Raw genomic sequence first — 18,014 nt, 5'->3', positions numbered from 1 at the left:
CTCCGCATCCTCATACTCATCCACCATAAGCGTTGCACAATTCTGCTAATACTAGGCTCCTTCCACCCTGATTTCCCCCAACTCTGCTGGTTAGAGTCTCCCTCCACCCTGATTTCCACCAACTCTGCTGGTTAGAGGCTCCCTCCACCATGAATTTGCCCAAACTGGGCTGTTTAGAGGCTCCCTCCACCATGAATTGGTCCAAACTGGGGTTTTTAGAGGCTCCCTCCACCATGAATTGGTCCAAACTGGGGTTTTTAGAGGCTCCCTCCACCATGAATTGGTCCAAACTGGGGTTTTTAGAGGTTCCCTCCACCATGAATTGGTCCAAACTTGGCTGTTTAGAGGCTCCCTCCACCATTAATTGGTCCAAACTGGGCTGGTTAGAGGCTCCCTCCACCATGAATTGGTCCAAACTGGGATTTTTAGAGGCTCCCTCCACCATGAATTGGTCCAAACTGGGGTTTTTAGAGGCTCCCTCCACCATGAATTGGTCCAAACTGGGCTGTTTAGCGGCTCCCTCCACCATTAATTGGTCCAAACTGGGCTGGTTAGAGGCTCCCTCCACCATGAATTTGCCCAAACTGGGCTGGTTAGAGGCTCCCTCCACCATGAATTGGTCCAAACTGGGGTTTTTAGAGGCTCCCTCCACCATGAATTGGTCCAAACTTGGCTGTTTAGAGGCTCCCTCCACCATTAATTGGTCCAAACTGGGCTGGTTAGAGGCTCCCTCCACCATGAATTGGTCCAAACTGGGTTTTTTAGAGGCTCCCTCCACCATGAATTGGTCCAAACTGGGGTTTTTAGAGGCTCCTTCCACCATGAATTGGTCCAAACTGGGCTGTTTAGCGGCTCCCTCCACCATTAATTGGTCCAAACTGGGTTTTTTAGAGGCTCCCTCCACCATGAATTTGCCCAAACTGGGCTGTTTAGAGGCTCCCTCCACCATGAATTTGCCCAAACTGGGCTGGTTAGAGGCTCCCTCCACCATGAATTGGTCCAAACTGGGGTTTTTAGAGGCTCCCTCCACCATGAATTGGTCCAAACTTGGCTGTTTAGAGGCTCCCTCCACCATTAATTGGTCCAAACTGGGCTGGTTAGAGGCTCCCTCCACCATGAATTGGTCCAAACTGGGCTGTTTAGAGGCTCCCTCCACCATTAATTGGTCCAAACTGGGCTGGTTAGAGGCTCCCTCCACCATGAATTTGCCCAAACTGGGCTGTTTAGAGGCTCCCTCCACCATGAATTGGTCCAAACTGGGGTTTTTAGAGGCTCCCTCCACCATGAATTGGTCCAAACTGGGGTTTTTAGAGGCTCCCTCCACCATGAATTGGTCCAAACTGGGGTTTTTAGAGGCTCCCTCCACCATGAATTGGTCCAAACTGGGCTGTTTAGCGGCTCCCTCCACCATTAATTGGTCCAAACTGGGGTTTTTAGAGGCTCCCTCCACCATGAATTGGTCCAAACTGGGCTGGTTAGAGGCTCCCTCCACCATGAATTTGCCCAAACTGGGCTGGTTAGAGGCTCCCTCCACCATGAATTGGTCCAAACTGGGGTTTTTAGAGGCTCCCTCCACCATGAATTGGTCCAAACTTGGCTGTTTAGAGGCTCCCTCCACCATTAATTGGTCCAAACTGGGCTGGTTAGAGGCTCCCTCCACCATGAATTGGTCCAAACTGGGTTTTTTAGAGGCTCCCTCCACCATGAATTGGTCCAAACTGGGGTTTTTAGAGGCTCCCTCCACCATGAATTGGTCCAAACTGGGCTGTTTAGCGGCTCCCTCCACCATTAATTGGTCCAAACTGGGCTGGTTAGAGGCTCCCTCCACCATGAATTTGCCCAAACTGGGCTGTTTAGAGGCTCCCTCCACCATGAATTTGCCCAAACTGGGCTGGTTAGAGGCTCCCTCCACCATGAATTGGTCCAAACTGGGGTTTTTAGAGGCTCCCTCCACCATGAATTGGTCCAAACTTGGCTGTTTAGAGGCTCCCTCCACCATTAATTGGTCCAAACTGGGCTGGTTAGAGGCTCCCTCCACCATGAATTGGTCCAAACTGGGGTTTTTAGAGGCTCCCTCCACCATGAATTGGTCCAAACTGGGCTGTTTAGCGGCTCCCTCCACCATTAATTGGTCCAAACTGGGGTTTTTAGAGGCTCCCTCCACCATGAATTGGTCCAAACTGGGCTGGTTAGAGGCTCCCTCCACCATGAATTTGCCCAAACTGGGCTGGTTAGAGGCTCCCTCCACCATGAATTGGTCCAAACTGGGGTTTTTAGAGGCTCCCTCCACCATGAATTGGTCCAAACTTGGCTGTTTAGAGGCTCCCTCCACCATTAATTGGTCCAAACTGGGCTGGTTAGAGGCTCCCTCCACCATGAATTGGTCCAAACTGGGTTTTTTAGAGGCTCCCTCCACCATGAATTGGTCCAAACTGGGGTTTTTAGAGGCTCCCTCCACCATGAATTGGTCCAAACTGGGCTGTTTAGCGGCTCCCTCCACCATTAATTGGTCCAAACTGGGCTGGTTAGAGGCTCCCTCCACCATGAATTTGCCCAAACTGGGCTGTTTAGAGGCTCCCTCCACCATGAATTTGCCCAAACTGGGCTGGTTAGAGGCTCCCTCCACCATGAATTGGTCCAAACTGGGGTTTTTAGAGGCTCCCTCCACCATGAATTGGTCCAAACTTGGCTGTTTAGAGGCTCCCTCCACCATTAATTGGTCCAAACTGGGCTGGTTAGAGGCTCCCTCCACCATGAATTGGTCCAAACTGGGTTTTTTAGAGGCTCCCTCCACCATGAATTTGCCCAAACTGGGCTGTTTAGAGGCTCCCTCCACCATGAATTGGTCCAAACTGGGCTGGTTAGAGGCTCCCTCCACCATGAATTTCCCAAAACTTGGCTGTTTAGAGGCTCCCTTCACCATGAATTGGTCCAAACTGGGTTTTTTAGAGGCTCCCTCCACCATGAATTGGTCCAAACTGGGCTGTTTAGAGGCTCCCTCCACCATGAATTTGCCCAAACTGGGCTGGTTAGAGGCTCCCTCCACCATGAATTGGTCCAAACTGGGCTGGTTAGAGGCTCCCTCCACCATGAATTTGCCCAAACTGGGCTGTTTAGAGGCTCCCTCCACCATGAATTGGTCCAAACTGGGTTTTTTAGAGGCTCCCTCCACCATGAATTGGTCCAAACTGGGCTGTTTAGAGGCTCCCTCCACCATGAATTTGCCCAAACTGGGCTGGTTAGAGGCTCCCTCCACCATGAATTGGTCCAAACTGGGCTGGTTAGAGGCTCCCTTCACCATGAATTTGTCCAAACTGGGCTGTTTAGAGGCTCCCTCCACCATGAATTGGTCCAAACTGGGTTTTTTAGAGGCTCCCTCCACCATGAATTTGCCCAAACTGGGCTGTTTAGAGGCTCCCTCCACCATGAATTTGCCCAAACTGGGCTGTTTAGAGGCTCCCTCCACCATGAATTTGCCCAAACTGGGCTGGTTAGAGGCTCCCTCCACCATGAATTGGTCCAAACTGGGTTTTTTAGAGGCTCCCTCCACCATGAATTTGCCCAAACTGGGCTGGTTAGAGGCTCCCTCCACCATGATTTGGTCCAAACTGGGTTTTTTAGAGGCTCCCTCCACCATGAATTTGCCCAAACTGGGCTGGTTAGAGGCTCCCTCCACCATGAATTGGTCCAAACTGGGTTTTTTAGAGGCTCCCTCCACCATGAATTTGCCCACACTGGGCTGGTTAGAGGCTCCCTCCACCATGAATTGGTCCAAACTGGGGTTTTTTAGAGGCTCCCTCCACCATGAATTTGCCCAAACTGGGGTGTTTAGAGGCTCCCTCCACCATGAATTTGCCCAAACTCTGCTGGTTAGAGGCTCAATCCACCCTGATTTTCAAAACAAATGTTGGTGCCAACCTCAACTTACTACAAGGGCCAAATTCACGGCTGGTGACAAGCTCTCCTCACTGCAAGTGCCAAATACACATGTTTCAAGGTGTTTTCCTACTGTCAGAGAGGTGGTATTGAGTGTGTAAAGTGTGTAGTTGTTAGGCTGTGATGTTGGGGTAATAGAGGGTCTTTGGTGTGTTAGATGCCCCCAGACATGCTTCCCCTGCTGTCCCAGTGTCATTCCAGAGGTGTTGGCATCATTTCCTGTGGTGTCATAGTGGACTTGGTGACCCTCCAGACACGGATTTGGGTTTCCCCCTTAACGAGTATCTGTTCCCCATAGACTATAATGGGGTTCGAAACCCATTCGAACACACGAACATTGAGCGGCTGTTCGAATCGAATTTCGAACCTCGAACATTTTAGTGTTCGCTCATCTCTAATTATGATGTATTACCTCTGTGTGGTATTTCTGCACCATGTTCTTATGACTGTAACTGATGGTTCGACCTGCTTCACTATGTTCCTGCCCCTTCTCCCCTTCATGTCTCGAGTCTTGTATTTTGTTTGTCCCCCCCACCAACTTATTTGTTATATATTATTGTATTGTAGTTCTGCGGTTCCTCCTGCAGTGTTTTCAACAGAAAGTTCACAAAGTTTTCCTCTGTGAACTTTGTTACAATTATATCTATAGGAAAGCCGCCGCGTTTCTGTAGATATAACTGACATGCTGCGATTTTCAAAACCGTGACGGTTTTGGAGATCGCAGCTTGTCTGCGCTGAGATTTATTTTCCGCAAAGTGAGCATGGGATTCGCATGAATGCCATCCACTTTGCAAGTACAGTAAAATGCCACAATTTTTACCATGGCATTTCTGCCGCAGCAAAATCGCAGCATTTCCGGTCAGTGGGGCCTCGACATTAGTCTCCCTTTGCATCTATCCTGCTGCCAATCCGTCAGTGTTCATAAAATTCTCCGACCACTGACAGAAAAATATGTATCTGATCAAGTAAGAATAATGTGTTTGTACCTTACATGCTATTACTGCAGTGATCATAACCAGGTCCTGGCTTGTCTGGTGATCAGGACTAGCCTCCAACATCTCCCGGCTGCTTTAGCTGCCAATAAAGTTTAGTCAAAAGCTGTTTTCATCAGTGATGACATCATGCTCTTAGGCTTAGTTCACATGTGAAAAAAGCCTAGCTGATTTTGTCACTGATTTTTCAGCGTCGCTTTTTTTGGACACTTTTTTTTCCATTGGACGCTGTTTTTGACACTGTTTTTGACGCTTTTTCAGTCACTGTTTTTTTGAAGCTTTTTTTTTTTTTGCATTACAAAAAAGTACATGATAAAAAAACGCTATCGGTTTCAGTCGCTGTTTTTGCCAAAACAGCTGCAAAAATAAGTGACCAAAAACCGCTAGTGGTTTTTTCAGTGCCCCATAGACTCCTATTCATTTTTTCAGGCGTTAAACGCCTGAAGAAAGGTCATGTTGCTTCTTTTTCTGCTAGCAAAAAAAGCTAGCAATAAAAAAAGCTAGCAGAAAAAAAAGCTAGCAATTCACATAGGGCTACATTTTATGGAGGCTGATTTGGCCGCGAAATCAGCTGTCAAAATCAGCGTCCATGTCCCCGTGTGAACTAGCCCTTAGTGAGTGTGGCTAACACCTGAAGTCATGTGCACAATGAATGGCATGTGATCAGGATCAGTAAGGAAGTGATTGCAACAGATATTATGTTACCCCTCATCCACATCTGTAGTTGGAAATCTGTTCGGGGAGTCAGCATGGGGACCCCCGAATGGACTACTGAACGCATTTGCAAGTGCTGTGCAGTAAAAGCACATGGACCCCATAGACTATAATTGGGTCCGTGTGCTTGCTGTGAGATCTCCGCAGCGAACATACGGAGAGGAAAGTAGATTGTGAAGTAGTTTCCTCTCCTCATTTACCCTGAGGATATCTGGCGGCAAGCACATGAACCCCATTATAGTCTATGGAGATCCGGATAATCTATGGACCTGGATTTCTACCGAACGGCAGCGTGTAGAACAAGAATAGCCTTTCTTAAGGCTATTCCTACGTGTTAGTCAGAAAAAAAGGGTATCCAACGATAAGATCCCTTTAATATAATAACGTACTGCACCATGGAATTAAATGCTGGAATTTTGTAAAAAAAAAAAAAAGAATTAAGTCCTTATTAGTAGAGATGAGCGAGTAGTGTTCGATCGAATACTACGGTATTTTTTTTTTTTTTTTATGTAGATTGTGAGCCCCACATAGAGCTCACAATGTACATTTTTCCCTATCAGTATGTCTTTTTTTTGGAATATGGGATGGAAATCCATGCAAACACGGGGAGAACATACAAACTCCTTGCAGATGGTTTTTTGCCCATGGCGGGATTTGAACACCAGGACTCCAGCGCTGCAAGGCTGCAGTGCTATCCACTGAGCCACCGTGTGGCCCCGAATACTACGGTATTTGAAATACTCACACTCGATCGAACACTACTAGCTGTTCGAAGTTTAAGGTTCGATGCAGAACCAGCGTTGATTGGCAGAATGCTATACATTCTGCCAATCAACGCTGGTTCTTCTCTTACCTTTCCGAAGTCTTCTCCGCACTGCGTCCCCGCATCCTCTTCCGGGTGGAATTCACTCTGCCTAGGCATCCAGTCTAGGCAGAGCCGATTGCGCATGCGCGGACATGCACGCGCATACACGCGCATGCGCACTCGGCTCTGCCTAGGCCAGATGCCTAGGCAGAGTGAATTCCACCTGGAAGAGGACGCGGGGACCCTGCGCCGGGAGAAGACTTCAAGCAGAATCCAGCCCGACCGTTATTTGTGGACTTGGTAAGTATGATTTTATCGAATGTTGCCTACCCCTGAAACAAGCATTTCCCCCCATAGACTATAATGGGGTTCGAAATCCGTTCGAACAGTCGAACAGTGTACGGCTGTTCGAATCGGATTTCGAACCTCAGACATTTTAGTGTTCGCTCATCTCTACTTATTAGTTATTATTATTATTATTATTATTATTATTATTATTATTACCGTATTTTTCGGACTATAAGACGCACTGGACTATAAGACGCACCTAGGTTTTAGAGGAGGAAAATAGGGAAAAAAAATTTTGAAGCAAAAACTGGTAAAATATTTAATATATGGGAGTTGTAGTTTTGCAACAGCTGCAAGGCCACATTGACAGGTGACCCTGCAGCTGTACGGGGACGCATAGAGTGTTTTTTTTTTGCGGGGCCAGAAGTACTTTTTAGTTATACCATTTTGGGGAATGTCTATTGCTTAGATCACCTTTTATTGAAAAAAAACCGGTGGTTTATGACATATGATCTTCTACTTTTATATATATATATATTCTAGGGACAGGAGGTGATTTAGAACTTTTATTTATTTCATATTTTTATTATATATTTTTAAAGCTTTTTTTTTTTTTTTTTTTTACTATTTTATTCCCCCCCCCAGGGCTTGAACCTGCAGTCGCTTGATTGCAAGTCCCATAGACGGCAATACAACTGTATTGCCGTCTATGGGACATTCTGTCTATTAGTATTACGGCTGGTCATAGAGATGCCGGTGAGGGATAGACGCCGGGGCCTGAGACATCGCTGCCCTGCCCTGCATGAAGCCAGCTCCCGCTGCTGGCTTCATGTAGGGCAGAGGAACGCAGCGATGTCGCAGGCCCCGGCACCTGTAATGGCGTCTATCACTTGCCGGCTTCCGCCTCTCTATTACAGCGGATGCCAGGCGCCACATTCGGCCTATAAGACGCACCCTTCTTTTCCCCCCAAATTTGGGGGGAAAAAAGTGCGTCTTATAGTCCGAAAAATACGGTATCTTTCTCATATTCCTGGGTTTCTGTATTTATTGCTATCTGTTTGTTTTTACAGGACCAGTGAGACTTTCTGGTGGAGTCACTAAATGTGAAGGAGCAGTAGAAGTGAAATACGGAGAAGAATGGGCAGGAGTGAATTATAATTCTAAAAACCTAGAAAACGTTGCTTCTGTGGCTTGTAGAGAGCTGGGATGTAACACCACCAATGTACAACATAATGTTACCTTAGCAATCAATTTTGGGAATGTATTCAGGACTGTTCTTTTTGTAGATTGTACAGGAGAAGAAACTTCCTTGTCTCAATGTGAATATACTACATCTGGTCAGGTTCTTAGTTCTGCATATCAGCTCGGAGTGATATGTTCAGGTAAGATATGCGTAAAACCTGGCGCCCGTGGGTATAATAATGGTACAAAAGTGGCAGCTCCTACCCGGACACCAATCTGGAAGGTGGTGGGAAATGCATAGAAGACTAAATGAAAAAAATGGGATATAGGATGGAACGCTACTGATACATGATAGGGACTCAAGAATGAGTTAAAAGCCTTTATTGGTTCCAGAAGACAGGGAAATAGCTACACGTTTCAACGTCTTACTGGCGTCTTCTTCAGGCCAATGCAAAATACACTGTCAGAGCATGGGAACCGATGGTACTAGGAACTAGGAGCTCAATAATGTTCAAAGTGGACAGATAATATGCAGCACTATGTCCTGGTAATTTAGCTCCCTGGTATAGGGCCCCTATATTCCCCAAGATACACAGCAGCACCACAACTCATAGCAGAGCAACCCCTATCCAAATTGAAGTTAAGAAAAAAAAAAAAAAAGTGAACTGCGTCAATATAACCTTTAATGGAATTTGTTAATTAGCCCTTTCCCACTGAAACCTTTCAAAAGCCATAACAATGTATTTTACTGTATGAGGGCTTATTTTTTTGCATTACATGGCACAGTCATGCTTAAAGAAATGATAGCAGAAAAAGGAACCCATTGAAGTCAATGGGAGGCTTTTTTTTTCAGCGCTAAAATTCCACATCAAATTCCTCACCATTTTCCTCTGTTTGAATTTATACGCCTTCTAACATTCTAGAAAAGTAAAAGGACATTGAAGAAACAATGACCATATAAAATAGACATATGGTAAATGTTAAACATTGAGAATTTTGTGTGATATGACTGAGCTCCGATCACAGGCGTTAACCCCTGAGATGTTGCAGTCAAATATGAGCGCAGCGTCTTAGGGGATTCACTATCTATTGGGCCCCTGAATGGCTACCCCACAATGTTTTGGGGGTGCTGGTGTTCTTACTGGGCATCTTCACAAGCTCACAGCCTCCTATAACCAGCAATACATGTATACTGCAGTGTATACCAATTGAACCAGTGATTAGAAGATCACTGGTTCAAGTCCTCTAAAAATGGATTGAAAAGCAAGGTGAACCCCAAAGTGATACCAATAAAAAAGCACAGCCCGCAAAGAATAAGGGCCAGTTCACCCGGAGTAAACACACGTGTAGTTTGGCAAAATACATGTGTAAAATATATACACTTGTAAAAATAAGACTCCCATTGACTTCAATGACATTTTTTTACATGAGTAAAAAACACGTCAAAATACACGTGTAAAATGTCATTGAAGTCAATGGGAGTCTTATTTTTTACACGTGTATTTTTTTACATATGTATCTTGCCAAAATACACGCGTGTTTACTCATTGTGAACGGGCCCTATGTCCTCAACCAAGTCTGTGAGCAGAAAAATAAATATGTTATGCTTTTCAGAGCATGGCAATGCAAAAATAAGATTTTTTTCACACTATGGAATTTTATTCTGCAAAATTAGTAACACATAAAAAACATCATAACTTGAGAATCTGCATAATCATAGTGATCCACAGAAAAAATGAATCATTTTACCTATGCTGTATGCTGCACAGCAACAATTTAACTGCTGAAAAGCAATGCCAGATTTGATGGGAGGTTTTTTTACATCCCAACCAGAAAAAATTAATAAAATTTAGTCAGTAAGTTATAGGCCCCCAAAATGGTGTCATTAAAAAGTAAATCTCATTCCAGAGAAATGAAGCCCTCAATGGGAAACACGGTGGCTCAGTGGTTAGCACTGCAGCCTTGCAGCGCTAGAGTCCTGAGTTTGAGTCCCGCCAGGATCAACATCTGCAAGGAATTTGTATGTTCTCCCTGTGTTTGTGTGGATTTCCTCCCATTCTACAAAGACATACTGATAGGAGAAAAAAAAAGAAAAAGTACATTGTGATTTCTATAAGGGGGCTCACAATCTACATGAAAAAAAGAAATGAAGTCCTCATATGGCCAGAAAAAAAAAAAAAGTATAGCTTGAGAAATAGCCTCCAAATCATTAGGACAAAACTGGCTGCAGAAAGAATGAAATGTACAAGCGTATATCAGGGGACACCCCAGATTTAGAGTTTAAGAGGGAAAAATATATTAGAACTGGTCTCCAACAATTACACCAAATGCCCAAGCAGATGGCCTAATAGCAAGGAAACCACCGTAAGACTCAAAACCCCGACCAACCCCAACAGAAAACACCAACTTTTATTAAACAAAACAAGGTCTTGACAGTGATATGAGGTAGTGTAGGATTTGGTGTTCCCAATGTACTCCTCATAATTTACATATCCCTTCTGGGAAACTAATGCAAGTCCAGAGAAGAGCAACCAAAATGGTGGAAGGTCTGCAAACCATGTCCTATGAGGAGCGGCTAAAAGAATTGGGATTGTTTAGTTTGCAGAAGAGAAGGCTGAGGGGAGATTTAATAGCAGTCTACAAATATCTGAAAGGTAGTCACAGTGCAGAGGGATCTACCCTATTCTCATTAGCACAAGGAAGTACAAGAAGCAATGGGATGAAACTAAAGGGAAAGAGATACAGATTAGACATTAGGAAAAACTTTCTGACAGTGAGGGTAGTGAGAGAGTGGAATAGGCTGCTACGGGAGGTGGTGGGCGCTCCATCAATGGAAATCTTCAAGCGGAATCTGGATAAACATATAGCTGGGATCATTTAGGAAAACCTGCACTCACAGGGGGTTGGACCCGATGGCCCTTGCGGTTCCTTCCAACTCTATCAAAAGTAAAGTGTTATAAATTCTTTGAGTTGTGCAGATTCCACTTTACTGGCACCTTCAAGTGTCTGAAAACATGATATGGCATCCAAAAAACAATCTTTCTATATTTGCTCTCATAAGTCCAAATAGTGCTCTTCTTCGCCCTGTTGTGTGGCCAAACAGCAATTCATGTCCACATATATGACATTTTTGTACCTGGGATACCACACTTAAATCATATGTGGGTACAAACCGCTGTTGGGGCATGCAGCCGGGCGCCGAAGAGAAGCAGTGCTATTTGGGTTTGGTTTTTGGATGTCATGATGCTTTTGCAGAGTTCACGAATTGTCAGCAAAGTGGAATCTACTGACATGCCATCCCATTTTGTACACCCATCAAGGAATTTATCCCGGGGTACAGTGAGCATTTTTTACCAGCCAAGGGTTACATTAATTTATTTCCAGAAATGAATGCACCATCAGATACGTAAAGTGAAAATGATTTTTTTTTTCAGTAATACGTCAGTTCAGTGCACAACATCACAGACGAGCTATTGTTCCAAGGACATCCCACGTAACATGAATCTGTGTCTCTTCCGTCACAATCTGAGTGCAACATATCAGACACTGAAATGGCGTGTCTCTGGAAAAAGTGCCATTTTAAATTTTCATTGTAAATTTATTTCTGGTAATTAAAATAATGCAATAATCGTCGAAAGGTAAAAATGCTGATTCATTACATGAGGGCAATAGTTTCTAAAATAGGAGTCAATTTTTTTCCACTAAGGCAAAGTACAATGTATCACAAAAAGACAAGTTAAAGTGTTCCAGAGTTATTACCACATGAAGTGGCAAATTTCAGATTTGAAAAACCAAGCTCCGTCAGGAAGTCAAAAATTGGGAAATGGTTAATTTCACCCAACACATTCTTTTTTCCAACTTCCCAGTATATTGTATGGAAAATTAAATGCTACTATTAAGAGCTACAATTTGGTCCACAAAAATTAAGCCCTCACACAACTCTGTTATAGAAACAAAGTTATGGTTTTTGGAAGGCAGGAATTAAAAAAAAAAAAAACAGCTTTGGCAGGCAGGGGTTGATATGTGAAGAATCCAGTACAGTGATGTGCTCAGTAAATTGTGATTTATCCTCAGGCCACAGAGAATACAGATTAGCCGATGGTCCAAGTGCTTGCTCAGGACAATTAGAAGCACGCCATGGTGGTACTTGGGGAACTGTTTGTGACATTGACTCAGATCTTAGAGCGGCCAATGTACTATGTAAGGAACTTCAATGTGGAGAAGCAGTGCCATCATTACTGACCTATACAAGAGGACCTGGACCAACATGGACAGAGAAGATCCAGTGTGTTGGTCATGAGTCCAGGCTATATGACTGTATAAGAACACCTGGGGGAGAAGAAAACTGCACCAAGCAAAATCCTCTGGCTATCCATTGTGAAGGTGTGTAATATATTGGTAAAAGGGATTTAGTAACTAAGGGTTATCCGAATGTTGAGCTACTACATATTTCATATAGCTCTTTATATATTATAGAAGATGGAATAGCTGATGTAAGTTGAACCATTGTTGTTAATAAATTATACATACATTAATATACTGGATTGGATGAATGTATACATTGTTAGAAAGTCTGTAAAATTTGGAGTTAGTTCAAAGGAAACCTGCTTGGTTCACCACTTCCTAATTTTGAAGATACTAGACTAGAATATGATCGGCCTATACAATCTCTGAGCTGAAGTTATGCAGGGCTTTAATTGATTGGTGGTTTTGTCTTGATCCCATTTTCCCTGTGGTTATTGATAGAGATGAGCGAGTAGTATTCGATCGAGTAGGTATTCGATCGAATACTACAGTATTCGAAATACTCATACTCGATCGAATACTACTTGCTATTCGAATGGAAAAATTTGATGCAGAACCAGAGTTGATTGACAGAATGCTATACAGTCGGCCAATCAACGCTGGTTCTTCTCCTACCTTTAGAAGTCTTCTCCGCGCAGTGTCCCCGCGGCATCATCCGGCTTTGAATTCACTCTGCCAGGCATCAGGCCTGGGCAGAGCCGACTGCGCATGCCTGCGCTACAAGAAAATGGCCACTTTGACTGTAAGCGGCCATTTTCTTGTAGTGCGGGTATGCGTAGTCGGCTCTGCCCAGGCCCGATGCCTAGCAGAGCGAATTCAGAGCCAAAAGACGCCGCGGGGACGCTGCGCGGAGAAGACTTCTTGGAGAATCCAGCCCGACCCTCACTCGTGGACTTGGTAAGTTCAATTTGATCGAATGTTGCCTACCCCTGAAACGAGCATTTTTCCCCCATAGAGTATAATAGGATTCGATATTCGATTCGAGTAGTTGAATATTGAGGGGCTACTCGAAACGAATATCGAGTATTTAACTATTCGCTCATCTCTAGTTATTGATGTTATATCTTTGGGATTGTATTATAGAGACTAGCTATGAATTTAACTATACTTTATATTTGAATATTTATTCTTTTGGGGAATTTCTATTTTTATGGTTAAAGTTAAGTCATAAATGAAAAAGATACTTTGCTGTAAGGACAGGAATTGTTAGATTATGGAGAACCCCTTGAGAGCGGAAACTGCTTCTTTAGCAGAAGGAGTTCCTACACTGGAAGTAGTTAATCATGGTCAAGTTATTACAACAATTAACCTCTTTTAGTGCAGGGACTCCTTCTATAGAAGATGCCCCAACTTTGGGGGTTACCCACAGTTAAATCATAGCTAAGGTTAAATCCATGAGTACAGTGACTGCTTCTGTAGTAGAGAGAGTCCCTGTACTAGTAGGGGTTAATCATGGTCAGGTTATGATCATTCTGGTGCAGGGACTCCTTCTGATATAAAGGTGGGGTTTCTCCTAGTCAAGTTATGACCATGGGTAGCCCTTTGAGTTCAGGGGCTCCTTGCAATTGGAGATCATTGCAACCAAGTTATGACTGTGGGTAACCCCTAAATTACCCCCAATTGTCACACCAAGTATAAGCTCTTGTGGAAGTGTGACTGCTGGAGTAACATGCCACTGGAGTTACAGAAAAATGTGTATTTCACCCTGGAAAAGTCTCTGAAAAGTTGGGTGTTTCATGATTTGTAGACAAGTGGGTTGTTGATTAAGTTAATTAACTGCCAAGTGGAAGGGACTCTGCAAGTAAGGTGTCAACCCTTCCCATAATGGTCCCTTTATGGGAGCAGATGCAACAAAATGGTGTTTGTGGATGGGATGGGTTTTCTTGAGGTAGAATAAATATACAGAATATAATAGTGAAGAAAACTGTGGCTCACCATTATAAAGACCCGAAGTCCTATGGGGTGCACGACTCCGTACCTCCGGACTCACGAGGTTGACTTTCTTCCATGCAAAATATATATATATATAAAAAATGGCAATAGTCTGCACTGCTCTGCAGGCTTCTTAAAATTTAACTTTTAATTTCTCATATTAAAAATACAGTTCACAATACAAAAAAAAAAAAAAAAAGAATTAGAAAAAGTGAAAAAAGTTAGAAAAAACATACATAGTGCTTAGAACAACCACGGTTGTTCTAATTTTTGATTATTTTTTCTTTTTTTGTATTGTGAACTGTATTTTTAATATGAGAAATTAAAAGTTAAATTTTAAGAAGCCTGTGGAGCAGTGCGGACTATTGCCATTTTTTTTTATATTTTCCATGGAAGAGAGTCAACCTCGTGAGTCCTCGTGAGTTCTTGAGGTAGGTACTTTTTTAATATACAGTACATATATATATTTTCATGCGAACACTGTGGCACCAACAGTGTGGAATAGTAGAAAGTGATGGACCAGCTCGCAGGAAACGTCTAGCTCAATGGTGGGTGTTGTGCAGCATGAGAGACAGAATAGTATGGAATATTGTGATGGACCTCAGGAGATGATGTCTAGCTGTTTAGGAATAGTAGACAACATTAGCCGTACAGTAAATGGAACATAATATAGAGACAAGGACAGTAACAGATCAATTCACTGACATCAATCATTCATTTGGGTCTACTCCGGAGTGGGAAGCAGTGACTGTTGGATGCCGCGACAGTTGCGGCAGGCGCATTTTAGCCCTATTCTGACGCGGCTTCCCGCATCACAATCAGGACCAAAATACGTCATACCATGCCCCGTGTGAACTAGCCCTAACATGTGTGAACTAGCCCTTATGGTACAGAGCAAAAACAATTAAAAAAATATTGTTCTTTTTCTTACATTTTAGGGTTTCCGTATTTATTACTATCTGTTTCTTTTCACAGTACCCGTGAGACTTTCTGGTGGAGACAATGAATGTGAAGGAATATTGGAAGTGAAATATGAAGGAGAATGGAGAAAAGTGGTTTATTATTATTTTCATGCAATAAACATTGTCCCTTTGGTTTGTAGACAGCTGGGATGTAACACCACAAATGCACAACGGTATGTGACCACAGAGGAGAGATCTGTGAATGTTGTCAGAACGTTATTAGTGGTAACATGTAAAGGAGAAGAACCAGCCATGTCACAATGTCAATATTTTCTAGACAAGGATACATTTGATTCCAGATATATAACAGGAGTGACATGTTCAGGTAAGAGAAATGTCTCTGTGCAGTATTCTTCCTCTCCGCACATCACACACTGGACTGGATCCAGCATTATACCTGACAACATGTCCCATAACTGCACCTCCAACTAGTCACAGACTGACACTAAATATCACATGTGCAAAGACACTTTATATCACATACAGGAGCCATCCCATACTAGCATGTACACAAAAAAATATCATAATTAATACTTTTGTTACTCAGAGACTTTTTCAGGAGCCATTTTGGAGAGGATTATTGGCACCTGAAACAAAATCCAGGGTTAGCAATCCATTTGCATGCTGGGAGCTTGTCTGGCATATACTTCTATTACAGGCTCCTCAGAGGTTCAAGACCCCTAGGGGATCTAATAAATACAGTACTAATAATAAAAAATGAAAGTAAAAAATATCCTACTGATATTACACTGTCTACCAATAAGTATTTGGACACTCACGCCTTCTGCCGTTAAATATCTGGTAGGAAACAGCATTGGCATTAGTCACATGCAAGATGCCACAAAGTGCAGACTTGTCCGATTTAGAGAAAGGAGTAATTGTGGAGTCCCACAGAAATGGTTGATCCTTAAGGGACATAGCAAGTGAACTGAATTACCAAAAATCGACAGTGGCCTATGTGATTAGAAAGTGGAAGGTGAACGGTGGATGTCAGAATGTGCCCTGAGTCAGCAGACCTCCGAAACTGGGAGATACAGACTGATGAGTGCTGGCCAGAGAAACCGCACCCAACCGATGGCTCACATACACCAGGAGTATCACCAGGCATCCGGGAGTATTGTGTCGCTCACTACCATCTGTAAGGAAGCATCTGCTGGGCTCTACCAACTATTAAATATGAAGAAATGTTTTTTCTATTCTACCACAGGTGCCCAAATACTTATTGGTAGGCAGTGTATAAATGTGAAAGTTTGGATGTTTGTGAGTTTGGATGTTTGTTACTCAATCACACAAAAAGAGTTGAACGCATTTGAATGAAATTTGGCATATAGATAGATTGTAACCTGGATTAACACATAGGCTTTTATCCCGGTAAATGACATGGCTTCACGACTGTAATCAATTTATGTATCCTACTTATATTAAACTGCTGTTGCCGGCAGGACAATCCTTCAGCTAATTGCAGTTTACTGATAAAGCCTGGTCTGTTATCTCTCTATGTAAACACACAGATAACACTGAGTCCATTCTGTACAAGCATCTGCATATTATCTGTTCTGCATAACTGTTCTGTGTCCTGGGGATGTGATCAAATATACAAAACTGTTATAGCCATCTTCCATAATGTATTTTGGGACTCCTCAAGGAGTCTGGCGCTCTGCCTGTGCTTCCTTGCGGTATCTGGTGCCCTTCTGTGATGTCATGCACTCTGTGGCCTGTGATTGGGCCTCAACTGTGACATGGGCACGCTGAGAGTCATGACATCATAACACCATGAGGAGGCCCAAAAGAAGTAATGCAAGATGATTATAAATGTTTTTATTTTTATTTTTGACAACTCCCCTGGGCCTCCAGCTAGTCTGCTCTGGGTTCTGAAGAGATTCCAGAGTATAATAATTCTGTTGTATCCGAACAAGTTCATACCAAACCACCAGTTTGTCGTCCAAACACAGATCAAAACAAATCTTCTGGAGGTTTGCCCATCTTTATTCACTAGTAATAGTTTCCGCCATTCTGCTCCTTACTATTCCACCATGACAACAGGTAAACTATAGAGTCCCCACCGGTTACAGGAGCCCCCTACCCTTCTAGAGGCATAGCAACCCCTGAAGAAAAAAAAAAATTAACCAAAGTGTACTGTATAATATATATCCTTCAATGAATCTTAGTGACTAAATCTCATTCATGATCAGTAGGAAGAGAAATAATAAAGTGATGGGAACTCACAAGAAGGAAGAACCAGCAAGATAAATCCTTCTGCCGTTCCTACGTAGAGAATATGTAATATTATATATAAATCCTGATAAGAGATGACTCCTATCACTGCCACACTATGGTCATGTTTAATACTGATGCTGAGATGTAGGCTGGGACAAGTGTTTACAATAATGAGATTGAGGGTTTTATATTAATTGTGTTTAATATGTAAAGATTCCTGTACAGTAATGTGAATTGTGATTTATCCTCAGGTCAGAGGAAATACAGACTAGCCGATGGTCGAAGTGCTTGCTCAGGACATTTAGAGGCACGCCATGGTGATATTTGGGGATCTGTTTGTGAGATTGACTCAGATCTTAGAGCGGCCAATGTACTATGTAAGGAACTTCAATGTGGAGAAGCAGTGCCATCATTACTGACCTATACAAGAAGACCTGGACCAATATGGACAGAGAAGATCCAGTGTGTTGGTAATGAGTCCAGGCTGTATGACTGTATAAGAACACCTGGGGGAGAAGGAAACTGCACCAAACTAAGTCCTCCATCTATCCAGTGCACAGGTGTGTAATATATTTCATGTTCTGATGTCAATGTGAGTCATGTTGAAATACTATTTGAAGGAAATGTATAAATCAGAAAATTATTTGTTTTATTTTTATTGAGATTTTTTTTTTTTTTTCA

The 18,014-nt window shown here is 43.1% G+C and overlaps 1 protein-coding gene across 1 annotated transcript in view; it reads left to right on the top strand.

The window, feature by feature from the left end:
• Nucleotides 1-18,014, top strand: part of LOC142214522 (scavenger receptor cysteine-rich type 1 protein M130-like) — a 72,432-nt gene that overhangs the window by 14,823 nt on the left and 39,595 nt on the right. The window contains exons 2-3 of the mRNA XM_075283471.1: nt 7,806-7,943; nt 8,022-8,117. Of these exons, the coding sequence (XP_075139572.1) occupies nt 7,806-7,943; nt 8,022-8,117 (234 nt within the window). The remainder of the gene's footprint in view (nt 1-7,805; nt 7,944-8,021; nt 8,118-18,014) is intronic.

The sequence above is a fragment of the Leptodactylus fuscus genome, chromosome 7 (assembly GCF_031893055.1).
Source record: "Leptodactylus fuscus isolate aLepFus1 chromosome 7, aLepFus1.hap2, whole genome shotgun sequence".
Lineage (NCBI taxonomy): Eukaryota > Metazoa > Chordata > Amphibia > Anura > Leptodactylidae > Leptodactylus > Leptodactylus fuscus.
The sequence above is the reverse complement of the archived record's forward strand: the minus strand, read 5'-3'. Positions and strand labels throughout refer to the sequence as shown.